This window comes from Dermacentor variabilis, chromosome 9 (assembly GCF_050947875.1).
Source record: "Dermacentor variabilis isolate Ectoservices chromosome 9, ASM5094787v1, whole genome shotgun sequence".
Classification (NCBI taxonomy): domain Eukaryota; kingdom Metazoa; phylum Arthropoda; class Arachnida; order Ixodida; family Ixodidae; genus Dermacentor; species Dermacentor variabilis.
The window spans coordinates 42687414-42714278 of NC_134576.1; the positions used below are offsets into that span (position 1 = coordinate 42687414).

At 47.2% G+C, this 26865-nt stretch overlaps 1 protein-coding gene across 1 annotated transcript in view; it reads right to left on the minus strand.

The window, feature by feature from the left end:
* Window positions 1–25879, minus strand: part of LOC142557993 (uncharacterized) — a 67042-nt gene extending 41163 nt beyond the window's left edge. Inside the window, exon 1 of the mRNA XM_075670164.1 lies at window positions 25427–25879. Coding sequence (XP_075526279.1) covers window positions 25427–25863 — 437 coding nt within the window. The 5' untranslated portion in view covers window positions 25864–25879. The remainder of the gene's footprint in view (window positions 1–25426) is intronic.
* Between the last annotated feature and the right edge of the window lie 986 nt (window positions 25880–26865).

Here is a 26865-nt window from a genome sequence, read left to right on the forward strand (position 1 = left end):
ACGCAGCGTGGCACCATCTGTCGAAGAAGGCGGTGGACAATCCGCGCAGCGTAACTCACGGACCGCTGGCGTTGAAAAGAGCACAGGCAACCTTGTCTCAGCGCCAAAAGGTGACAATCAAGTATATCGTGCACTGTGTCTGCCTTCTGAACGTCGCTATTGTAAATGACAAATTAAACTTCAGCGTGCAAGAAGTTACAACTTGAGTTATTTTGTGAACAGACATTATGAATAAATCGGAAACAGTATTTTTCAACTTCTTTGGTAGTAACTAGCTTATGTAATGCGACCTTGTACAACAGGCTGGGGAACAGAGACCGCATTTTCTTGCATTTTTACTGGTTGCCCAGATGTTTTCGTTTCGTTCTCACCCCAATCTCGTCCCTTTCTCGTCGTGATTGCCCGGATAACTGCTCTCCATTTTATCTCAAGTTGTCTTGAAGGTCGCCCAGAGACTGGAGCTAAGAGCATTTCATGCTTAACATTACAAAGCAGTAACAAAAAAAGTCACAAATGTCGTTCGTGCGCGTAGAATAGCTTCATACGCACCACGTGAACATCAGGACGCGCGCAGCGACGTCGTGATTGCGTAATGCCGACTCCAGCAAGCGAGTCCTTGAAGCATCCTGAGTGCTTACGGAATAACGTCGAAGTAGCTTTCCACTAAATCCTCATTGGCGCATACGCCGTTTTTTTTCGTGGGCGCCGCCATATTGTGAAGTCAATGGCGCCGCCTATGAGCAACGTCATACTGGCTTGGGTGAAAGCGGTGTTTAGCATGGTAGGTATAGGATCGGCTACAGTTGCAAGCGTTTTTTTTTTCATACTGGTGTGCTGTATTTCGCATGACGTGCTGTGTTCTACAGCGGAAGTGATTCTGTGTGATGTCCTGAATTCATTTAACCGATTTAACCGGAGACGGCCGGAGTTTCTGCTGCCGGTAAAGGAAAGAGTGCGCCCATGTTCGAGCCTACGATCAGCCTCGGAGGTGAGTTGCTTATTTGTTTCTTTTTAAGAATTCGTCTATAAATTGCGCTGTTGCTAAAGTTTCCCTGTATTTCTCGAACTTCAGCAGGAGATGACCAGTTGAAGAAATGCTAGACAATAGTAACAGCGTGTGCGCCGTTTTATTGTTCACTTCGACAAGCATTAACTATGTTGTAGACACATTGCGCGACTGCTCGATTAGTTAGACGCCACTCTTGATCCCGCTATTGATTAGGTAGTCACAGGATGTCGCACAAGGTGCAGGCCGTTAAAAAGCTATCTTTATGTTCGACCTTCGTATCGCTGGTCATCGTCCATTCGCCCACCTGCGTTACGGAAATCGCGTCCTGACAAGGAGCCACCGCATCCTTTTTATGCAGTGTCCATTAGATATTACTTATTACTGGGCAAGGAACCGTTTCTGAAGCAAAATTCTTATGAAACATGTCTGTTAGAAACTGCAGCGATCACCATGTTGAGCCAAGCCATCGGCCTCGTAGACGGAATCGGCCCAGTGTAGACGTAGCACCGTAGATTTGAGAAAGCGAGAACAGTATCGTTGGTTTACGCAGGTTTGCTCCCAAGTGACATTCAGATGTTTGACAGTTTTTCAGACAGGCCTTTCCTTCAGACTGCATAGAGTTGGCACTACGCGAGTACTGTTATATACTGGTACTGTTATACGAGAGTGCTGGTTATTGTGAAAATGTTGCGGCACGTGCGTATTTGTAACGTGCGCCAACACAAACAGTGGCCTGCTGAGCAATTTGTTATTATTCATCGACTGCAGTATCTGCATGCGTTCCATTCTCGCTGCCATACGGTTTCCTTGCCCCCTTTTTCTGTTTGATGGACACATGCTTCAGTACTAACCGTAGCACTTGTATTCAGAATTTCTGCTTTTGTCCCTGCTACAGAACTGTGCTTCTGGCCCCTAAAATCCCAGAATTTCATTTTTCAACACCCAGATAACGATATCATTGTAACTGACATTGCTAAAGCTGCAGAACTAATCTACGTAACACGAAATCATTTTGTAGACGCACACTAATCGAGTGATCATGACTAAATCCTTCCTTACCCAGCACTGTGCCATGATGGCCTAAACAGTGTTAGTTCTCAATGAGTTACCTTCATGCCCTGTTACTAGCGTGTTAAGCCAGCAACTTCTGAAATGTATGCATGACAGTGCACAGTAATGCATGAACACGGGAGTAAACAATAAACACCGGAAGAACCACCTAATTTTGAGAAGTAGTTAAAGGAGCAAATGGTCCTGGTGTCACCTAAACTGCAATGTTAAGTCTTCGTGTTACTGCCGAGCGTTTCTGTTAGGAAATGCAAACATCTGATATTTTACTACGAACTACTCGTCGTGAGCAAAGCTGTTTCAGCTGAATAAAGTCAAAGTAACTTTTGTAGAAATCATATGTAGCCAGCGTTTGTGACATACTTGTTGCACCGCGGCAGGTATGGTATCACAACTGGATTCCTATGTGCTATGTTATTGCGGTTGTCGATCCGCGCATGAGAAACCAGCAATGGGTTGGTGTGCGCTAGTTCAGCTGACACTGTAGCATTGCCTTTAAGAACTGTATTGTCGTCTAAGGACTAAGCTTTTTGAATGAATTTTCGCCAACGAAGACGTCGCAAAAATATATTTGAGATGACCGCCGTAAGTACACAAGCAGAGGGAACGCGAGCAAACAAACGAAAACACTGCAGAAGGCGCCCGGACACCGCCCGAACTGCAGCAGACGACAGGCGCGAGTCCGTGCGCTGACGTCACGCGAGCGGCGCTAGCAGCGCCCCTGTAGTTCGTTCTCAGAGTCTTCGCTTTTCCCACACCTCTACTAACGTCTAGCAGCAAGTAATCCGCCTGGCGGCTGTGGCCGTGAAGAAGCAACTTCACTAGTCCTTAATCTGCCCTTAAACTGACTCTCTTAACTACTACACGCACAGACAAAGGAACAGCGCGCGCTTTAGATCCTATAGATGAGATGAATATTTACAATTATTATTAGGGTTATAATTATATTCGAGCGCTGATTGCCGTGTTATAGTTTGTTAACGAAGCTTCCCCTCAAGTCTAAATATTGTAAGGCAGTTTGTCGTGTGCGTATCATGGACACGCATGCTTATATCGCCTTCCGTTTCGCTACCACGGTTGCGCTTTAAAACCACGGCGCTGCAATATTGCTTTCCTCTCCTTCCTTCTTCTCCGCCCTTAAACTGACTTTCTTAACTACTACACGCAGAGCAAAAGCAACAGCGCGCGCATGCGATCCCATAGATGAGATGAATACATATAATAGAAAAGTATCAGTCATAGCTCTCGTAGTATAGCCTTCTGAGCCGTTTCCCTTTTTTTTTCTTTTCTTTTTTTTTCGTTGAAAGATGTCCTATTAGGCTTATTATAATTACACGAACGTATTTCGCCTTCCGAGCAGCAGTACTTGAGATAGCTATTCCGGCGGCTAGCTTCCCACGGTATGCGTGCCGCCCTCGCACCTGTTTAAGCTTTTTCCTAGACGCTAGAGCTATACAACGTCCGCGCAACCTTGAGCGATCGGAAAGCGCGTTTTCCACTCTTGGCCGGGGAGAGGGGAGACTTCGTTCCGGACGCGAAGCTCTCTACATCTCAGTAAGGTGCCTGGTGGTGGTCTCGTGCTGACGATGCCCTCTCGGTGAGCGCATATTTCCCCCCGCATCTTTTAAGAGATTCAATACATAAGAGCATTTGTCTCGCAAACCAGATTTATTTCAAGGGAATTTTCCACGTCTCAATAATTTCTCTCGTCGAATTCGAGTGCTGATTGCCGTGTTATAGTTGGTTAACGAAGCTTCCCCTCAAGTCTAAATATTGTAAGGCAGTTTGTCGTGTGCGTACCGTGGCCACGCATGCTTATATCGCCTTTCCGTTTCTCTACCACGGTTGCGCTTTAAAACCACGGCGCTGCAAGTTTGCTTCAGAGACTTTCCTTTCCTTCCCTCTTCTCCGCCCTTAAACTGGCTCTCTTAACTACTACACGCACAGACAAAGAAACAGCGCGCGCTTTAGATCCTATAGATGAGATGAATATTTGCAATTATTATTAGGGTTATAATTATATTCGAGTGCTGATTGCCGTGTTATAGTTTGTTAACGAAGCTTCCCCTCAAGTCTAAATATTGTAAGGCAGTTTGTCGTGTGCGTATCATGGACACGCATGCTTATATCGCCTTCCGTTTCCCTACCACGGTTGCGCTTTAAAACCACGGCGCTGCAATATTGCTTTCCTCTCCTTCCTTCTTCTCCGCCCTTAAACTGACTTTCTTAACTACTACACGCAGAGCAAAAGCAACAGCGCGCGCTTGCGATCCCATAGATGAGAAGAATACATATATATAGAAAAGTATCAGTCATAGCTCTCGTAGTATAGCCTTCTGAGCCGTTTCCCTTTCTTTTCTTTTCTTTTTTTTTTCGTTGAAAGAAGTCCTATTAGGGTTATTATAATTACACGAAGGTATTTCGCCTTCCCAGCAGCAGTACTTGAGATAGCTATTCCGGCGGCTAGCTTTCCACGGTATGCGTGCCGTCCTCGCATCTGTTTAAGCTTTTTCCTAGACGCTAGAGCTATACAATGTCCGCGACACCTTGAGTGATCGGAAAGCGCGTTTTCCACTCTTGGCCGGGGAGAGGGGAGACTTCGTTCCGGCCGCGAAGCTCTCTACATCTCAGTAAGGTGCCTGGTGGTGGTCTCGTGCTGACGATGCCCTCTCGGTGAGGGCATATTTCCCCCCGCATCTTTTAAGAGATTCAATACATAAGAGCATTTGCCTCGCAAACCAGATTTATTTCAAGGGAATTTTCCTCGTCTCAATAATTTCTCTCGTCGTATTCGAGTGCTGATTGCCGTGTTATAGTTGGTTAACGAAGCTTCCCCTCAAGTCTAAATATTGTAAGGCAGTTTGTCGTGTGCGTATCATGGCCACGCATGCTTATATCGCCTTTCCGTTTCTCTACCACGGTTGCGCTTTAAAACCACGGCGCCTTCAAATATGATTATTTCTTGGAGTTCATCCCTGGGAAAGACTTGATGCTAGCAGATATGCTGTCCCGTGCTGCCACGCTGCCTGGGTGCGCTGAAGAAACGGAAGACGTGGATATCCACGCAGTTCAAGCCGTCTCGAGCCTTGTAAGCACAAGAACAAAGCCACGACTGGAAGAAGAAACTCGCACTGATCCGTATTTAGGCAGCGTTATAGAACAACTAAACACAGGTGCGGCCATTCAAGGGGAACTTAAGCCGTTCACATCTGAGTTGGCGGCAGTGGATGGTGTACTGCTAAAAGGAAGCAAGATTGTCATACCAAAAGCCATGAGGGCCGAAATTCTGCGCCGGATACACGAGGGTCACTTGGGAGAGAACAAATGCAACTCCAGGGCACGTAGGCTAGTTTTTTGGCCAGGACTCGGCAGTGATATTGAGAACCTGGTACGAACGTGCCATGTGTGTCAGAAATACGCCTACAGCCAACCGAGCGAGCCCCTGCTACTACGGCCTACACCGGAACGACAATGGCACCGTGTCGGAATTGACCTGTTCCAATACGCAGGGCCCTCGTACGTGGTAGTGTATGACGACCACTCGAACTTCCCACAGGTTGAAAGGTTGGTGGGCACAACAGCGACGGAAACCATTTCTAAGATATCTGCCATATTCTCTCGCTATGGCATTCCTGCGCAAGTCTGCACTGACAACGGGCCCCAGTTCGCTTCAAGTGACTTCGCTGTTTTCGCAAGACGGTACGACTTCGAACATGAAACATCCAGTCCTAATTTCGCGCTCAAACAGCCTAGCCGAAAAGGGGGTACAAATTGTTAAAAGAATTCTCAAGAAAGCTACGGAGTGCCGTGAGGATTTCTGGTTGGGGCCTTTTGGCTTATCGATCGTCTCCCTTAGAAGATGGACGGTCTCCCGGAGAGTTGCTGCAAGGTCGTCGTCTTCGGACAACTGTTGCCGAGTTCAACACTGATGGGGGATGCCCTGTATCAAAACAACGGCAATCATTGCGGGGCAAGCCAATATCGCCTCTTGAAGCAGGAAACGTTGTTCGGATAAAAAATGGGAACTGGTCACGCAAAGCAACGGCGCTTAAAGAAGCAGCGCCACGTTCGTATATGATCCAAACTGAGAACCACCAACAGCTGAGGCGCAATCGACAACATTTGCGGCTAACAGACGAGCACTGCGAAAACGTGAACGACTACGAGAGCAGCCGGGAAGACACCGAGCCGAAATCGAATAAAGTATTACAACCGATCGAAGACTTTGAACCGGTAAACGACGCAGGCGACACTGCGGCAGCCGACCGCTGCTCAAACCGGCAAATGACCGGGGTTCCTGAATCAGCCGGGCAACAAGGCACACCGGGAAACCCATCCGCACTGCCAACAATTCGTCGGTCTACCAGGTCCCGGACGGAGCCGAAGCGTCTTTGCTACGACGGAAACTTTCGTCAAGTCTGCTAACTTAATTGTGTGTGTGTGTGTTTGCGTGAAGACAAGCAAGTCGCCCAATTGTATGAAGAAAAGATGTATCAGAATGGGCTATCGCGCATGTGCGCCGATATCGCTTGCCACTTCTTTCCCCGACTCTCCTTTCCCTCGCTGCCTACGCAAGTACATAAGCGTATGAATAAACGTCCAGTTGGTCATTCTTTGCTCAGCAACAAGTCGCCTCGGTCCGTTACTTCAAACACGATACAGGATATATTAATCTTTAAAAAAAAATTAAGTATGGTTAGCACTAGTTGCTTTTGAAAAGATAAGCAAGATGTGGTACAAAATGTCCTTCAGTACAGGATTAGATCAGATACACGACACTAGTGAACCTCTGTGCAGAACAGTTAAAGAAGAAATAAGAAAATGGCAAGAGGTAAAGGTGACATCCAACACAAACAAGCAACGAATCGCAATATGCACAGGGAAAAAGAAAATACATGTAGAGGATTTTAAATCGCGTACCCTTTTCTACAGAGCGAAGGAATGTCACTTAGCTGGGATGGTTGAGCGAAACCCATATATTATTTGAATAGCCACACAAAAAGCATTCGAGAATATATGCTTGGACGCCATTAATTTGCTGGAATTGACATAAACTCCATCACTATTTCGAACACACGCTCCAAACAAAGGCGCATGCTAGGGCACTCTTTAGTGTACTCGGAGTAACACGACAATTAACAACTGGCTTGCTATAATATGCCCAGAATTGCTGGGGCACTCTAAACCTCCGGCTTTGGGCGAAGTGGGGCAAGAGAAGGGAAGCGCCCGGCTCGTAATCTTTCGGGACTGGGAAAAACAGTCGACGGTCCGTCTAACATTATGGCAAAGTCACTGTTTGTGCGTCGCTATTCCAGTGAGATTGCAAAATTTTTGTGCCTTCCCCGTCGCACATTCAAAGCGGTTATTCGAACAGGTCTAATTGATTAAGTCAAATGGTAGGCGGACATCGAGGAAGGATAATCGACTGTGTGATACATGTATTCTATTCATCGATTTGTCATTCATCGATATTAACAACCTTCCCTAGCGGAAGCTCGAGGGCCACATTGATACATTTGCGATAGAGGGCCTCGAGTCGTTGAATTTACAGCTGCGTCAGCCTAGTGTATGGCAGATGGCAACGCTATAGCGTGTCGTGAAGGGGCGTCCAAGAGGTGGATCATTTCTTACTCCTTAAGTCATTTCGCGCCAAGCCGAGCCCGCCAAGGAGCTGTTCCACCTGCTGCCGCTTGTACCTTACAGCGATGACTCCTCAAGCATTCTTTCTCAGTGTAGAGGCTCAATAAGTTTATGCTTCCTGTATGCGCGATTTCTACTCACTGCTGGGTTCGACAGTAATTCTTTGGTGCCGGTCCGTCGTGGATGATGGAATGAAGGCTGTTCAGATATGGGAGTGGAAATTCTAAGCCACTTGCGTGTGCAGCAAACTAAAAAGCACCGGCCTCTCATTCAACCATGTTTTGAATGTATCCGGGCGAACCTGTGTTGATCCAGACCAAGATATCGTTGCATATTCAATGTCCGATATCGATCGCTGTGCCCAACCCAACTAACACATCGCCAAATGAATTAAGAGGTAGTGCAGAGCCCTTAAGGATTCCTAGTTTATGATTACTTGCGACAAGTTGTTTTTTTCATCCACTTCCATTTCCATTAATTTATCGTTTCTTTATTTCATTTATTAAGCACAAGTAATTTCTCCTATGTTGTCCTTGGTGGGAGTGTCTGTCAACTTCTTATCTTACTGTGCTAAGGTCATTCATTGCATTTAGGCCAAGCGGTGCACTGCGTGGGCTGTCCGGTACGCGTTTTTAAATCGGTAATGTACATCCAGTAATTGCTGTAGAATCTGCAGCGTGTTAGACATTTCATGAAATTCTCTTCGTCAAAGCGGAGACGGCTGCAAACCATCATAGAAATAAGGCGCAATTTGTTTTGCGGCAGTCAGACATCAGTAAACGGATCGCAAATTTATGTAATTGCAATCACTCTCCATAGTTCATATCATTTCGATAGCCTCTCGGCAACTTAGATTTCGATAGGCTTGCTTTTGTCAGATGTTTTCTGTGTAGACCCTTGTTAAACTCTTTACCAGACTGCCTGTGGATGAAGTATGTCCAGTTGCGCTCGTAAACGAGAAGACATAGAATTCGCTACACACTTTTTGAGATCATTTACCTTTTCTGATTAAGCAAGAACGATGTGTTTAAGCAATGTCAATGAATTCACGCCACGAATCAAAGCGTGCCGTCATCCTTATTGCCAAGGCAAAACTCATCTTGAGGGACAAGAGAGGCAATTATCTCTACGAAAATGCCCACCAATGGGTAGAATTGCACCCCAGAAAGTCCCCTCATTTATCTCTGGGTCTTTTGTTTTTCGTAGAGCAAACGCGAGAAAGAAGTTCTCGTGGCGAAAGCATTGCGCTGGCCTCAGAGATCTGTTTGCTCATTGGCCGCTCTCGTCGAAGCCCTAGCGTGGAGCGGTGTCTCAGTATACGGGGATTCGCAATGGCAACATACCGCAGCGTAGATAGACTGCTGTCGACGCTGAAGAGATGAAATCGAAACCCGGAGGCTTCATGGTTTCTTCAGGTAAATGAGACTTCGAAGGCAAAAATTGCGGCAAAAGTTACGCGTCAGCCATCTCAAGAAGGCAGCCGAAGCTCCCGAGGCCCGCCTATCGGGGAGGCTAAAAGATTAATTCCTTGCCGTCTCGTCCAAATGCTTGATTCGTATTGTGCCCGCCAAGAGCCGCAGGACGCAGAGCAACGTTTCATTTCATTTATTTCATTTATTATACCCTCAAGACCACAAGGTATTGCAGACGGGAGTGGGGTAAAAAAAGTTACAGAACAAAGAAAATAAAGAAGGCAGCAAGCGACGTAGTCATAGACATTTGAAGCCAGAAGGGACGGTGTCGATTATGGTCGTACGAAATTGTGCGTGGTCTTCAATAGCAATCAACGCGCCGGCAAGGTGGTTCCATTGTCATGCGCTTCCTTTAAGTGCTTATCACCGAAAACTATGACGCATCGCCGGTATAAGGTCGGCACTCTAAGAAAAAAGGGAGTGACCCTAGCTCCATTAAGGGAGGAACGGCGAGGCCCACCTATGTTCGTCTTTAAATGGAGAAAATTTCCTCCCTCATGCATGCTAGGAACAGTTTCCCCCTTCCAAAGCCAGGATGGCCGACTGCAGGCAAGCGAAGCGGTGGATACTTCTAGGTCTACGAACTGTCCTAGCCCGCAGCCGGAAGGCTGCGAGCTAGGACAGTACATGAGGCTTTTCATGAAGTTCATGAAACAGTTCATGAGGACAGTTCAGGACAGTTCATGAGGACAGTTCATGACAGATCATGAGGCATGAGGTTCATGAACATGAGGCCCGCCGTCGCCGTCGCCCTCATGTTCCGCATAAAGTCCAAGGGCGATAACATCGTGACCGCGCGCCGCATGCTGTATGTGCGAGTGAAAGCGTGTGGGGGGTGGGGGGGGGGAATGGGTGAGCCGACGATGGTGGCTCAGTCTTGTATGCACAAATGAGAAAAGAGGGGAGCGAGCGCTCCGCCTTCCGTCGCGCGCGATACATCGGGGGGAGTGGACGGAATTGGGGCGGGAAGCAGGATTCTGTGAATCTGTGATTGCGCGACATGTTTATTTGCCTAGTTTGACCCATTATATACCGTGACTTTTTCTTAGATACGTAGATTTATTGGAGACTATTGGAGATTATTGGAGTGCAGTGAACTTAGTTTCCAGTTGCAATTTTTTGCCCTTTATCAAGCTGTATCTTCGCATTTGTATAATCCATTGTATCTTCACATTTCAAATGTACGAGGCGGAGTCAAATGAAAGTGAGCCTACCCACCTCGCGCAATTATGGTTCTGTTCATTATCTGCAAGGCCTGCGCCTAGCACGCAGGCATCTCTCATTTACAAAAGTTGCAAGCAGGTGTGAGGATAAATGTTCTTTAATGCGCTCATACACTGGGTTGGACATGGTTGCGTGACGTAATGGACGCTCCAGAAGTTGAGCAGCGTGGTGCCGTGTGGTTTTTGACAGCTGAAGGTGTTTCCCAAAAAGAAATTAGTCGCCGTATGACTGCCGTGTACATTAAACATTGCATTTCATTGGCGACTGTGAAGCGTTAGAACAAATGGTTCAAAGAAGGACGTGAAAGTTGCAAGGACGATCCCAGACTAGGCCAAAGCCATCGTGCAATCACCCCTAACAAAATTGCAAAGGCTCCTGAGCTGATGACACAAGAACGGAGGATAAGCATCGATGAACTGGCAGAGCGTGTGAACATCAGTCACGCTTCGCTTCACCGTCACCGTTCACACCATAATTCATGAACATCTCGGTTATCGGCTCTTGTGTGCGCAATGGATGCTCGAGATTTTGAACCACCACCGGAATACAAAGCATTTCGGCGCTGCCTTCACTCATTTGATTCGGTATCACAATAAGGGTGACGATTTCTTGTCTGCAATTGTGATCGGGGACCAACCATGGCGCCACTACAACGAGCTTGAAACACGACGGCAAAGCTTACAATGGAAACATTTGAATTCGCCACTCCCAAGGAAAGCAAAGGCCATCATCTCTGCCGCAAAGGTGTTGTTGACTTTTACTTGTCGATCGTCAGGGGCCGTTACTGATAGAATTTGCTAAACCTTGAGAGGCTATCAATTGTTTCCGATATTGTGAAACGCCGGATCGGCTGCGTGTCGCAATAACGAACAAACTACGTGAAAAATTCACGAATGGGGTTATCTTGTTCCACGACAGTGCCCGTCCTCACGTCGTTGATGTGCTTAATATAAAACTGGCGAAGTTCAAGTGGGAAAGCAATAACCGCCATATGGCTCATAGCTGTCGCCTTGCGACTTCCACTGTTTGGGGCAACCGAATAAACAGCTCAAAAGAACCAGATTCGTCACGGACGATGACGTGAAAGTCAGTTGCAGACGTTTTGAAGCGGCAACCCAAGGAGCTTTATGAGACGGGAATTACGCGGCTCGTTAGTCAATGGGACAAACGTCTAAATGCTCATGGAGGCTACATTTAAATAAAATGCCCCGTTTGTGGTATATTCGCATTGGCTCACTTTCATTTAACTCGCCCTCGTATATTCTGCAGAACTCCTGCTTTTTATACGTGCTCCCTGCTGCGACTACAATTTAGGGGCAGTTACTCACGATACACGACCGTTGACAGCTGCTCCTGAGTAATACATTGGAACAAGTGACAGCGTCATTGAGATTTTTCACTGGGCGTTGCACATGTACAAGTATGTAAACAAGGATTTCGAATGGCAAAGTTTCATTAACACATTTGTCCTGAACTTGTTCATTTCATGTCCTTTACATTTTTCATATCAGCGGCCTGCACTGCTTTGCTGCTTTCGAACTGATGTAGTTCTAAAGCTCGTGTGATATCTTCTTTATTTGTTAAATAGTCCAAAAACATGGAAACATCGACATCAGTTATGTTAGGCACAATTTTTGGCACATACGAGTGTAATATTTTAAGAAAAAATAAATATTTTACTTGTATTGACAGTGCGTAGCATTCAAGAATTTGTTTGCAGCATCTTTGGCAATGGCAACGCAGTTATTATTCATGTATTTGATCCCTAGGCAAATTGTTTAAGAGGAAGCTTTAGCTTTGGCCCAACTCCGACGCGGCCTATTCAGATACATGTAAAACGCAGAAACGCTTTTCTGAGATAACTCCTGAATCGATTTTAATGAAATTTGTTGCATTTGAGAGAAAAAGTTTAATTCTAGTGTCTTTTGGAAGCGGAATTTCGATTTAGGGCCGGAACATTGTTTAAAATATTTTGAAAAATTCAAAATTTCGGAAAATATAGAAGGACGAAGTTTACAAATTAATAACTCTGCATCAAAAGCAGATATCGCGGGTCTGTCAACGGCATCCATTACCCCATTCAAAGCAGACAAATTCGATATGCCTATCTGTATCTTACATGAATTGGTTATGTTATGTACAAGGGTTCTGCAAGAGCCGTATTTCCATAATACTTAATTTTTAAGACTCATGTGTAACATATCAATTTTCTCCGCTGTAGATGTACTGTTATGTACACATCACAGAATTGTAATATCAATTTTCATTGCTGATTTACAGAGTTGCAAACTTCATTGTTTCGTTTTCTGGAAATTTTCAGTTTTTGCCACTTTTGAATAAAATATTGACGATCTAAATCGAAAATTCTAAACAAACAGTCACTAGAATTTTAGTTTTTCTTTTAAATGCAACAAACCTCATCAAATTTGGTGCAGTGGTTGCCGAGAAAAATGAAGTCTCCTTCTACATGTATTTCGATAGGAGCATCCGACCTAATGTTTCCTCTTAGGAGGAGGCCAAGCTGAAATGTGAGCTCCCCCCCCCCCCCCCGAACAAAATTTCTGGCTATGCCACTGGTTACCAGCTATATTCTTATTAATAAGGTATCCGACTCCTAGTTCTTGTCTCTCCGCTAAGCCCCGGCAGCACAGGACGTGCCCGCTTTTTAGCACTGTATATGCTTCTTTCGGGCTCCTAACTTCACTGAAAAGAAGTTGTTGTCGACAATGTCGGGTTTCCCTCGGCGGCGACGCAAGATACGCACGCAAGGGAGAAACATTCCTACTCTTTTGATTGCCACAAGAGGGCGCGACACATTAAGTGCATGTGCATTAAGTGCAAGAGGAAAACGGCTAGTTCCTCCTTTCTCGCTATCTTTTTTTTAAGAGTGAGGAATGCTTCGGTGTATACGGTGTGGCTAGGTTCTGTCAAGACACGAGAAAAGTGCACTGATGCGACACTTCCCATTTATGTCCGTGATCTGTTATACTGCTACACCAGTCGTCACGCCATGACACATCAACTCCCCACCTCCTTTGTGAAAAGAACGCAAGAATCATCCGTAAGAAGGCTGTGTTAGGCAAATTATTTAGGTTGCCTTCCAGTTTCCTGTGTGCGTGTGTGGCATTTCATGTTCGATGAACCGAATTTAAAAGAAATAAATTGAAAATGTTATGTCGGTACAGCTTCCAAACGACACAAAAAGCAAACACTGAATTAATTTACCTCTTCGCAACACGATATTCTTTGAAAAGACAATTTTTCCGAATTCCTGGCGTTGTTCTTTGGGCCAGAAAATTAAGGCTAAAGGACTCAATGTTTTACGTGCGGTATATCAATACGGCGACTTCACAGACTTTGTCTTTAGCTTGCTCTCTCTGTCAATATTTTTTTTTACATTTGGGTCATTACGCTAGTATGAGCTATGGAAACTTGCTAGGTTCAGACGTCCGTACTTTTAGAATACAGCACGAGCAAATGCTTTCGAAATTTGCGACGTCATCTCGAGCTGGTGTGAAGCATGGCATCTCCGAGCGACTTTCACTTTTGCACCCCCCTCCCTTTTTTTAGCAAGCTTTTACGTGGAATGAAACATCTCTCATCCTATTGCAGGAGGGTCAACTACCTATTCCGCGCCATTTGTATTTAGTACATACTCAAAATGATCGTAAACTACGTAAGCTCAAGATCCCCAGCAGCTATGCAGTGGCGTACCTAACCTGTCGGTGTGCTGGGCTGGGTTAGTCTCGCGAGGAAGTCTGATCGCATGCAAACAATGGATATAAGTTTACGTAGTCCCAAGGCTGCATACAAGACAAGTAATTTTCTTTTTCAGCCCGTCATCTCTGATGCGCTTTCTCTCTCTGTCGTTGGCCTCTGCTGACCCCATTGCCCGCTGCTAGCTGAGCGCCATTCAGGTGTCAGCAGACTGAGCCGGGATTCTACAGCGCAAGGCATTTGTGCGGCCCGCAGTAACTTCTTTTCATTTGCATTTAAAGAGGCTCACGAACTACCACTTCATGGGAAATTCAGTACAAGGGAAATCCAAAACATTGCACTCTTTGGGTTCTCCTGTTGCGTCGATGTGGCTGTCGCCAATGAGGCGACGGCTACATGGGCGCGACAATGACAGCCTTTACTGGCGATACCCACATGACCTTTTCTCTTGAGGTGAAACTGCAACATAATACCGGCTTTCTAAACATTCCAACAAAGATTAGTCGCACCATAATTAAACGTGTAGCTACATGTCTTCGATAGTTTATTATATCCATCCGAAATGATGGTCACAGGCCTATATATACACGACAAAGTACTGCCCGACGTTACAGCGCCCTGAATTATTTAAAATATATTAGCTTTAAGCCAACTCATGTCGGCTTCGTTTGCATAGGTGTTTACTTTGTCGAAACTTGGTGAAACACATAGCGATCACGTCGGGCCAGGGCACTGCACCATTTTACACTCGCTCAGGCTCCCACAGCCCTGCGCAATTCTGTTACATTGGGCTCCGCACAACGGGCATAGGAGGCCATCGCAGTGAGTGCCAATGTAAACCCCTTTATCCTGGAAAGTAGCGACACTACTCCGCGCATGGGCTTTCCTGCTTGATTCTCCTGGGATTTCATTGTCGAACGAGCAGGCGCGCTGCGCACGGCACGCTTATTGTGCCAGCGGCCGCCGCTGGTGAAACAAATAACGCGTTTGTTCCTTGTGCTGTTTGAAGTGTTCTTGTGGAATTCATCGTCTAACGACAATGGCGCGACTGTGGTAAATTTTCGATTGATTGTGTGACGAACAGTTTCACAAATGACTGCGAGAAACTAGTGGAAGTGCTCTAAAATATGTCTATCGCGAGGCAGCTAAGCGACTTTCTCTCCATGGCCGCACCGATTTAGCCATCTGTGGCGCTGCTGAGTACGCTATGAGGAAAACTTAGGCAGTGTACAGAATTCATCGCTTCATTTCGTATGTGTGGCTCTGAAAAATTTGCAAGCATAAGCAAGAATATACGTCATTGTTCTTGCTCTAAATTCACTTAAATCAAATGCGCCGAAAGCACCGTGGCCAACGCCACTAGCGAGACGCATTCCGGGCTTGCGTGTAGAAATATGAAATCGGAGGACACTAAGCATTCATGAGTTTCGATGCAAAATGCGAAAGTATTGATGTCCAATTGAGTTATGACCTCCTCACGGGCAAGCGAGCGGGTTGAGAGGCTTGGACAACGCCTATCAGATAGCAAAAAACCACGAGTGCATCATTTAAGTAATTGCCAGGTCTTTTTGCGCAGGAGCGAGAACAAGCGGGTGCCAAATGTGAAGTATGGGGACTTTTGTTTCTTAAATGTCTGACTTTGCACGAGCACTGAGGTGGAGAACTTTCCGTGCTCGTTATGTATGCATTTGTCCCTAGGCGTGCCGGCATTGCTGTCTGACGTCGTGGGCCTGTGTCTGTGTGTTGTGATCACCCAGATGTTTTCCACGTGCTCCTAGGATGTTGCTGTCGAGGTTGCTGCGTTTTTTATGAAAGGGTAAGACGGGAAATCGTGTGATATAAACTATCATCTGAGCTTCACAATAAGTCTGATAAATTTAATGCTTTGGCGCCAAAGCAATAAAGCATCTTTTTCCTTGACGTCCGACGTACCTTGAGCTTCTGTGATTCAAGTACGTAAGACGTGACGTTGCTGTCGAAGCAGCGATATTTCAATGCTTTGCGCCAAAGCAAAAAAGATATCCCATTCCTCGTCAGTCTCACAGGTTCAGTGCATCGCCTCGTGAATACCGCATCATATCCTCTGTTACTGTTGCGCCAAAAAGAAGCAAAAAACTCACCAGCAAGATGCAATTAGCACGAGGAAAGTGCGAGAACGATGAACACACACATACGCAAACAAACACACACGAACAACCGCAGCAGCATATGCAACGTGATCAGCCTTGTAAACTGCGTAAAATCACTGTTTGCGAATTCTTCGACATAACGTCTCTCACAACGCTCTTTTATGTCCTCAGCATTCCGCTGGAGTTGGTGTTCATATGTACCGCTAGATCTCAAACTACCTCACTCATCGGTGAGTCTACATGTCCACAAAAGAAGGTGCCATAATTCCGCGCATAGTGCATCGAGGAGTTCCCCAGGCTCTCTCTCTTATTGGACTGGAGAAGTGCCTTCCCACATCGGTTGAAATCTTTCTCTAAAAGCGAGCGACACGTTAAAGACTACACGTTAAATGACTCTCCCATTAGGTACGTGTCAAGTAACACGTTTCTGGGCGCTACAATCGACATCCAAATGACACAAACACCCCATATTCGAATACAATAAGAAAGAAATAGGTCATAGGCTAGCATCTTTCGCATGCTAACAAAAAAACACTGGGGGCTGCTCGGCAATTTTTTTTCTATGCATACAGACGGCTCTTGGTGAAGGTATCCGAGAATACATCTTTCCTGTACCAAAGGGCATTTCCCAAGCTGGCGTAAAAGCACTCACTGGTGCGCAAGCAAAAGTACTGAGGACGTGCCTCGGCCTAATGAAAATACGTTAAGTGGAGGAACCCTTGCAGAAAGCACACGCCTATTAGTTTCAGTGCATCTGCAACAGAAGTTTCTTCAAGTACATCTGCGATTTGCCGCGGAGAGCCGGGCCACTCCTGGTCCAACCTGGATATATTTTGCTTCAGAGCATGTTAACAGCAGCTGCAGAGCTCACCGTAACATTTACACGGATGGCTCCATTACGCCTACATCATCTGCCAGTGATGTATGGATTCCGTGTGCCGGTGTTACTATGTCTGCCATTCTCACTCACAGCAATTACGGCCAGTGCAACCACACTGCCGACCACTACGATTTACATCATCGACCAGAAAGCTGAATTTTGACCATCTTAGCCTGTTCAATAGAGATGCAGCAGTCCTTGAAGTCGCCACGCATGCAGGAACAACTCGTCGTGGACATCAGACGCCTATGCAATAAAGCCTGCGAACTTGATCACAGCGTTCTGTTGCGGTGCTTACCAGCACACTGCGGTATACAAGGAAACGTCCAGGCTCACCATGCTGCAAAAGCTGGCCGCAAAACTTTGAGAGAAACGGTCCAGATACCTTCCTCGAAAAAAAACGTAGCGGCACTGGCATCTGCACACGCTTGGCGTCTCCAGCGATCCCTGTAGGCAGATGCCAGCTTCTAGTACGGACCCCTACACAAAATAGTTCCATCCTGTGACTTTTACACGCCCCAAAGCCTCAACAGGCAAGAGTAAGCATGCCTTCACCGCCCCCCCCCCCATATTACTATACCTGTACTACAGGTGTAATTCAGGTGTAAAATTTAACTCACGGACTTGCCAATGTGCTTTGAATGTAACGTCCTGAAACATGTGCCGTGTGACTGTTGCCGGGACATGTCACAGAGTCTGTGAAGTGGGAATTCACACCTTCAACGGGACTCGAGTTTGGCACTACAGCAGATTCTTGGCCCATGGAAAAGCAGCACCTGTGCGTTACGTACCACTAAAGCGCTGCTGCTGTTCTTGCGGGGCACGAGCCTTAACGAATCCTTGTAAATAACTCTATATGGTATATATCAAGGTGTGTCTGTGTGACTGTATGTCCTGTTAAATGTTTATCACTGTGCATATTATTACGAGTCACTTCCATGGACCAACGGAGAAGATGACAAGAGATGGCCATTGCGCGTCTTCAGCCATCCTGGCCATCCGTGTAAAGAGCCTCTGCTTATAATTGGGCTTTACGTTCATCTATTTCACGCCCAATCACACATTGGCGACTGTTTATCACGCTATCCTCTCGACCTTCCCGACAGCGCCGAGCATGATACCAGTGACTTCGTCATGGCTATTTCAGATCTGAGGATCATTGGCGCTGAACAGAAAAGCGACGACACGTTACGAGCTAATAGGACGCCTCCACTCTCGTCAGCCCGACCCATCGATCCGTCCCTTTGAGCTTCACGACGATATTCTTTAGCGTTGCAGTACCACTCTCGATGGCCCGGACGTACTGCATGCTCTCCCCAAGCAACCTGTTGCTATTGTTGTCAAAGAACAAAGATGTCCAAAGATGCCCCAGTCGCTGACAAACCTGGAGTATCCTGTTGATACGACCGTGTGCACCGCCGGCTTTTCTGGCCTGGTTTGTATCGATCTGTTTGACGCTAAGTTGCTGCGTGGCACCTTCGCCTGTAACGTAAACTGCCCTCGGCTTTACCTGGAGGCCTTCTACACCCCATATGCATACCCAAAGAGCCGTTCTACAGCGTTGGTCTCAACCTCCGTATCCAATTGCCTACGCTTACTTCAGGGAACAAGTGAGCCGCAGTAGCGACCGACCAAGCCATGCGCGATGCCCTCACACAAGTTTTTCCGACTAGTTGCGCAAATGAAGTCGTCGATTTCCTACTTCATGACGTTATACTTCATCATGGTGCCCTTAGGCAACTGCTCACAGACCGAGGCCGCTACTTCGTGACTAAAATTCTCAACGACCTCCTCCTTTTCTGTTCTCTCGAGCACCAGCTCCGTACAGCCTATACCACCCGCAGACCACCAGGCTCACCGAGACGCTGAGCCACTCTTCGACTGATATGCTGGCGATGTAAGGGACTGGGACAGTACTTGGCGATATCTCACGTGAGCGTACAACTCATCCCGTCGCGACACCGCCAAGTTTTTGTCATTTTACCTACTGTTTGCCGCCACCAAACTTTGCTTTCCGACACGTTACAACCTGCTGTCGTACAACATAAAACAGAATATGCCCTCGCTGTTGTCGTGCGAGCCTTTCTCGCAAGTCAAATCGTTCATGAGCGATTATCCGACTCGCAATTGTATCAGGAGAACTGTTATGACCGCAACCATCGACACTTCTGCTTTTCAGCGGGATCTCTCGTACTTCTCTGGACTCCATCTCGTCGTGTAGGTCTTTCTAAAAAGCTTCTGTCGCGTTACACCAAACATTACAAGGTTTTACGGCAAATTGGTTACCTGAACTATCAGATCGTGCCCCTGGACACTTCTTCATTATCTACCCTCTCAACTCGTGACGTCGCGCACGTATCCCCGGGTGCAGCCATACTTTTCCGTCACCTCCTCTTTGTGTAATTAGTTAGCGCCGATGTGGTGGTCCAGCTGCCCGGGTGGTTAGACGTCACGAGCCACCTCTTCGGACTAGCGAAGATCGCGATTGCGGGAAGTTGCGCGCGTTCAGCCATCTTGGCAATCCCTGTACACAGTCTCTGCTTATAATCGTGCTTGGCTTTATTATATCTGGCGCCCAGTCACAATACCATAATCATCACCTACCACCTGGAGTAGCATGTCGGGCGAAAAGCCAGGCTAACGAGCATATCATTACAACTTGCCCCTTTCAAGCACCCACACGACCGCCAACCGCGATGCCGGCACCCGTAGGGACAAGCGCATAGAAAACGAACAAGGAAACTTCTCCTCCATAGTACCTAGGCAAAGCCGGGCATTCAAGGAGTAAAAGCGCACAGATTTGCTCTCTTGCACCCACGTGTGCTTGCGCCTGCGCACAAAGGGCTGGCGATTGCTGAAATGAGACACTCGTGCGCAAGGCCTGTGCACTTCGATCCGTGATGTCATGCTACCTTGCCCAATTGCCATCTAATCGAATGGGGATGCTCCCGAGTAAGCCACGGTCATTTTGATGGGACCACTTTCGTCATTCCGGGCTTGGCAATGGAAACTTCGGTGCAAGTAACATGATGTAATAAAGCAGAGCGCACAGGCTTGCTTTCCAGAAGGCCCTGGTTTAGCCCACAGGGTCAGACATTGGGCTTCTAAGCCTTGAGTTGCAGGTTCGAAATTCACTAGAGCCGACGCTTTTCATTTCGAATTTATTGTTTTTATCATTAATTTCTTTAGAGTGATTACTATCGGAAAATTTGGAGGATGCTTTAGTTTCGTCTTTAAGAGTCTAACGCGATAGCATTCGAAGATCCCTGGCTACTTCTCACGCTTCCCGGCAACCGGAGCGTACGTAACCGTAATGTTTACCGGGAAACACTGGCCGCGAACGCTGTGCACGAAGGCGGGCCTTCTGGTAGAAACACGGCCTCTTGCCTGGGCTGCGATGCGCTGGAGGCGAGCGCCATCTGGAGGTTATCGAGGAACCGGGCGCACCGCTCCGTGGCCGCCAAGGCCCTCGGGTGCCGATTCCGATCTAGCTATGTTAGGAACGCTGGAAAGCGGCTTTCTTTGAGTATTCGCGTAGCATACATACATATATATATATATAAAGAAGCCAACAAACACTGACACCAAGGACAACATAGGGGAATTACTTGTGCTTAATAAATGAAATAAAGAAACGATTGATTTTGGCGCTTTGGCAGATTTACAGCTGCCTTTGGCAGCTATGCAGGGCAAGAGGAAGGCGGAGTCACATGTATGTAGAGCAAGGAGGTCAGCAAGGAGCGCATGCGGAGGGATGAGCAAGCAGTGAATAGCCAGCTCTCAATTTTAGAGTACAGAACATGTATTCGCGTTTCCCATGCATTCTCACGGTATATCCCGGAGGCGCGTTAGCCGCCCCGGACTCTCATTAATTCTTTTAGTGTACGTTCCAAATTTATGGATGAAAAAAGATTCTCTCTGCTCGCGTGCACGGGTGTGTTGGAAACAAGATCGCTAGAGCACAACGCTCACGCGTTGAAAGGAGTGATCTGGTAGCCGAACGTGCCTGGAGAAAGGTAAATTCGGGAGACTTTTCACGTGCGCGCGGTGATTGTTGAACCGCAGGCGGAAAGGGGTCTCTGTTTGTCCGATATATTCTGCTTACACACCTCACATCGAATTTTGTACACCACGTTACTGAAATCACAGTCAAGATTTTCGTTAATTTTATATACGAACGACGAGTTCGATGCTTCAGCCGTGTCTGCTGTTGTCATGTGACGGCATACCTTGCAACGAGGTTTCTCACAGGGTCGACAGCCCTTGGGCGTGTTTGACTTCTGTGTCCTCGCCCTGACTAACAAATCCCTTAAATTTTTGTTTCTTCTATACACAACCCGAGGCGGCTGCTTGAAGATAGTAGCGAGTCGGATGCTCTGTTTCATGATATTGAAATGGCGGGGGAGAATGGCATTGACCCGCGACCAAGTTGTGAGGACCAAGTTCGGATCTGATTGTGTATTGGTATTGCTAACCCTTTCTCCGATTATCTGTGCTCGATCTAAGCTGCGGGCGCGTTCAATGGCATCGTCTACTATTTTTGGTGGATATTATATATATATATATATATATATATATATATATATATATTCTCGTGTAGTAAAATTACAATCCGACGGTATCAGGTCAGAAAGTCAGTACGTTGTATGTCAGCCGTACTTTACGATTTTTCTACGTACTTTAGCTTAAGAAATTCAATTAGTTCATTCATTTGCTCTCAACACATGGAGGGCCTGGGTATGGGTGGTTCGAAAATATTTTTGCCGAGATGACGCCCGACTCCGGACGCCGAATTTTCTGCGACAGAAGGCCCTTAACGGTGTCGCGTCAAAATTAGAATGTAGCCGAGAGCTTGCGCGGACAAGGAGCGAGCGGATAAAGCAAGCCTGCGGGACTAAGGTGACATGGCGTCAAAGCGATGTCCTCTTCCCCCAGGCAACACCTGGCGCGCCAGCGTGGCACCAGGTGTTCCTTCCGCGCGCTCTGCTCTGTCGAGACGCGCACTTGACGTGGCCTCGGAGACAATGCAAATTTATCCGCCGCTTCTCTGCTACAGACGCCGGCTTTTTCGCACCATGGAGCGATTGATGCTTCCGCATCAAATGCCCCGCGCTCGTAAACTTCGCTTGCGTCACTTCACGATAAATCAACAGCATGCAACATGCACATTTCACTACAGTTAAATGGCCATATACACTGGCACTACCTCGTGTTCCGTGAGAAGCCGCGAATAGAGCAGGCCAGTTACGAAATTTTCTTTCGTGTTCCAGGCTGCTTCCTGAACGGAATATATGGACATAATTCAAGTAGCTGTCACTTTTATTTTATTCGACCGACCACAGGCTGAACTGTGGGTGTATACATCAGGAGTTTGAAACGCGGGCCACATTCTTAAATTCCTAAGAACTTAAGATTATTGAATTTTACACGAACGTATTTCTTATACGCAATTCCTTTTTTTTTTCAGGCCATTCGCCACCGGTGTTCAAGAATCGCCGGCACATGACTCTACGAAAGTGTCGAGTTTCTGTGGGTTCAAGTACTATTCAATGAAAGAAATAATGGTTGATATATGTAGAGGCGTTAAGCATTCGCGACTGTTGCGCAATTAAAAAAGATTGCGCTTGTACCTTAGCCTCGGTCCAGTTGTTGCAACCAGCAAATATTTTTCTTGTTGAACATCGTTCTATGAGATAAATAAAGCCTCCAAGGACACACCAGTATGAATATATGGAACATGTAATTTAACTTGCACTAATGGGTGCGCAATGTACTTGCCCGCTGAACTAACACCACCCATGAGAGCTGACTGCACTGGTTAAAGGAGTAGTGACAGAAAATTGCGAAGTCGAGTTAACGTGTGAAATCGCTTTATGTGTTCACACACACATCGTCTGCAAATTATCAATGGCGAATAAAGCTTTGGGCAAAGCTAGCCGCCCAACACTGACCCTCGCGACATCGACATAGAGGAAGGATTGTAAACAGCCCAGAAAGCGCTACATCAAGAGTTTGCGCTCTCGACGTGACGGGCCCGGCGAGCAAGTTTGTTGCCGCTCCGAATCGTCCCTGTAACCCTTACATACACTGGTCGTGGCGCTGACCTCTTTCGCCGCGGACGACGGCGCAAGAATTGGCTAAAATTTGTTTCTCACACGAAATAACTCATAAAGTGACCCCGAAAGTGACCATGTTATAAAACGTTGCGCGATATAGTAAATTGTTTGCGTGATTGCGACTCGCGAGTGCTACAACGCAGCCGACGCAGCAGTCGTCTCTGCCAAGCGGCTCGCCTGGTTAACGTGTTTTCTCATCGCTACCAAAGGCGACGGGAAAACTATTTGTATTGTTACGTATGAGCAACCCAAATGTGCAGACGTTGATTGCCTTGACGAATACAGGTGCTTTATTACGAGCTGCAGACCGATCGCAAGGGCCGTTGGCTTCGGATCCGACGGCCAGCGAGCTAGGCCTACACGGTTTCTCAGCGATCGGCAGCTCGCCTGGATTTCGCTACCGTCGGCGTCAATTGGCGGCAGAAGCGGTCCGAGTTCGAGCGTGCCCCTGAAGGCTTACAATGGACCCCGTTGAAGAGCAGGCAGACTTCCTCGTTTCATTTCGAGAGTGCCAGATATGCACAAAAGCCTCCCAGATTAGAGATGATCTTCCACCAAGACAAAGTACCCTCAATCCTGATGGTGTGCCCCACCTTGTGTTTTGCTTCAGAATGTGCTTCCTTCCCCAAGTGACCTCGATGAATGGTTCGTGCTACTTGTACCGATGCGTACGCAATGCGTCGCTTGCTGAACTTGCCGTGTCACTGCTTCGTAACAGATCGACACAAAAGTGGTCGGCCTCGGCTAATACTGCGTCGGCTCTCGCCTGCGGGAAATAGTCGCCGCCGAACGGCGAAAACGAGGACGACGATGGTGGCGAGGACATCGCAAATTATGTGCACGCATAGCAGACGAGCTAGCAACACAAAGTTCGCGCGCTTCTATTGCGCTGGCGCGCGCACTTCATAGTTTCGTGCGATCCCGTGTCCAGCGGTGTTTGTAATCCTTCTTTTCTCCTCTTGTGCCAGCTGAAACTGAGAACTTGGACTGGTCGCTACAAACAAGACTCCAAATAATTACCTGTCGCACTCTGAAGCCAATGATGTTTCGTGCCATGATTACTGGGTCATAGCTACTGATAACAGTAAAAAAAGAGAAGATCGAAAATTTTTTCCTCAGGACTCCTTTAACAGAGCCGACCAATAAATTTGTGTGGAGATCCGTATCTTGTCCGCAACAAACCGCAAGTATGAAAATACAAAAACATACACATAGCAAGAAGTGTCGAGCTTCCATGTCTTCCAAACTGGCACAAAAGTTACGAAGGGCAACGAGACACACAAGTGAGCGCTCAGTCGCCGGTAAAATACTCAAGAAGAATGTCTGCCTTAATAATAATGCGAAAGTGAAAAAGAACAAACACACTGGTAGAAAAGAAACGCTAGCGCCATGTTTTACACGCGTAGATGTGAAGGCAGTGCACTTTTGTGTTGTGCTAAAATTTCGGAACAGTACGGCTTGCAAAAATTCTACGATTCTTCGTGCAAATTTGCCTTCATTCATTAGGATAAGTACAGTGCTTTCTGGGCAGAGAACGGCGTGTTTCGAAGGGGGCGAAGTGTTTTCTTTTAATGTTGCGTAGCCTTTGCTTTCGCCACACGACATCCCATTTTCCTCGCGGATTTGTGAACAGCCCTAGTCACTTTTACGATCTGCTGCTGCATTGGAAAGAGCAGCAGCCAGGCATTCTTACGGCAAACGCAGATCACTTAACTTGCAAAATGCACGTGCGCTGTGGCAGCACGATCAACACGTTGCAGGCGAATGGCAGCCGGATAAGAAGTAAAAAATGGCTTAAACAAGTTTCATCACGTCCCTTTGGCGACAGGGTCAGCTAATAGGGTGATTTCATGTGCCGCGGGAAATCAGCGCTCCGGAAGCACTTACTCTGACAGCGATGAGAAAAGAAGACAGCGGCGCGGGTAAGGGAGCGACGGCAAAGATCTATGGTGTCGCTACTTTACAGAATACGACCTGACATTTTGCTCATACCTGAAGACAAAAACAAGCGCTCTAAGAGTGCTCTCAAACAACCATCTCAATGCACCATAGGTACACCAGCCTGTTTGCATGCACCCCTCTTCGAATGCGGCTGTGAACTGAACCTGCCAACCTACGCTCACAAGTAAAATTCTTAAACGAACTTAATATGAGGTGTATATTTGACTCACCGAGTGGCGTTCCTCTGCAACGCTACGTTTGCGTCCGCGGTCTCGGCTCCTGGGCCGGTGCCGGCTTCCGGAGTGGCCCCCTCGGCATCATACTGCTCCGTAATCGCCTCGGGAGATGTGAACGCTGTCTGCTCCTGCAGCTGCGAGAAGTTCTGCTGTATCATAGAGTTGGCGCACGTGTCGAATCTTTGCTGCTGATGGTGGAGCATAGAATTCGGCACCACGGGGAGCCCATTGTGACGATACAGCCCCAACATGTGTTGGACGTTCGCGTGGAGTCCACCGCAGGATGTGCTGCCGTGCCGGTGCGACTGTGGCGCCATCATCTGGTAGCGTGAGGAGATCGGAGGCGTGATGCTGTGGTTGTTCACGCTCTGCGCCTTGGTGGATTGAATGCACTGCTGTGCAATCGTGCCATCACAGCCCGTATGCTGCATCTGCTGCACTCTCAGCTCGCCGGGCACTTGAATTTGGTGCCGCTGCTGGTGCTGCTGCTTCTGATCATATTGACTCGTCTGGCCACTCACGCCATCTTGCTGCTGGGCTATCATCGAACTCGGCTCGCTCTGTTCCTGGCTTGAAATGTCAATAGGCTGCTCATGAGCCGACTGAGTGGGCTGGATGTATGTCGTGTCGAAATGTAACATGGCCTCGTGATGAAACAGCGTGGCCAGTGAAGGAGGGTTCACGTGCAGCTCATGGACCGGCAAACTAAACAATTTGAAGCAAACGACAAGTTGAAAAAGGCAAGTGAATGGTTCTCAATGAACAAACTTACGATTAACCTTAGTAAAACCAAGTATGTGGTATTTCCAACGCGCAACAGTAGCTTTCCTGCTAAGTCATTAAGTTTAGAAATAAACGATTTTCCATTAGACGAAGTCAACTCATTTCAATACCTTGGCGTGATTTTCGACAGCAATTTTCGACAGTCTGTTTTCATCTTCGTCTAGGATATTGTAACGACGTGGGATCGACGAGTATGCGTAGCAGCACCGCCAAGAAACGCACTTTATCAGTCGTCCAAGGGAACAACAACAACGTCTTCTTCGTTTCCCCCGCTTCACCTAAAAACACGCGCTACTTCAGCGTCGTCCCCACTGGCGCATACCCGCTGAATACTGGTTCTGCCAAATATAGTTGCGTCATTTGCTCCCCCTTTAGAAAAGATCATCGTCCCGATGATAGAGGCTTGGAAGGCAGCGGTAAAGAACTGCGCAGTCTTGGCAGTCCTCATAGTACGGCTTCATACGCAGCACGTGAACGACCTCGGGTAAATGCCGTCGGCGCTTTGAACAGTGCGAGCTGTCAGGAACGACTTCGTAGTTGACGTCACTGATGCGTCGGAGAACTATGTAGGGCCCGAAGTATTCACGTAGGAGCTTTTCAGAGAGCCCACGCTGTCGAATAGGTGTCCAGACCCACACTTTGTCGCCGAT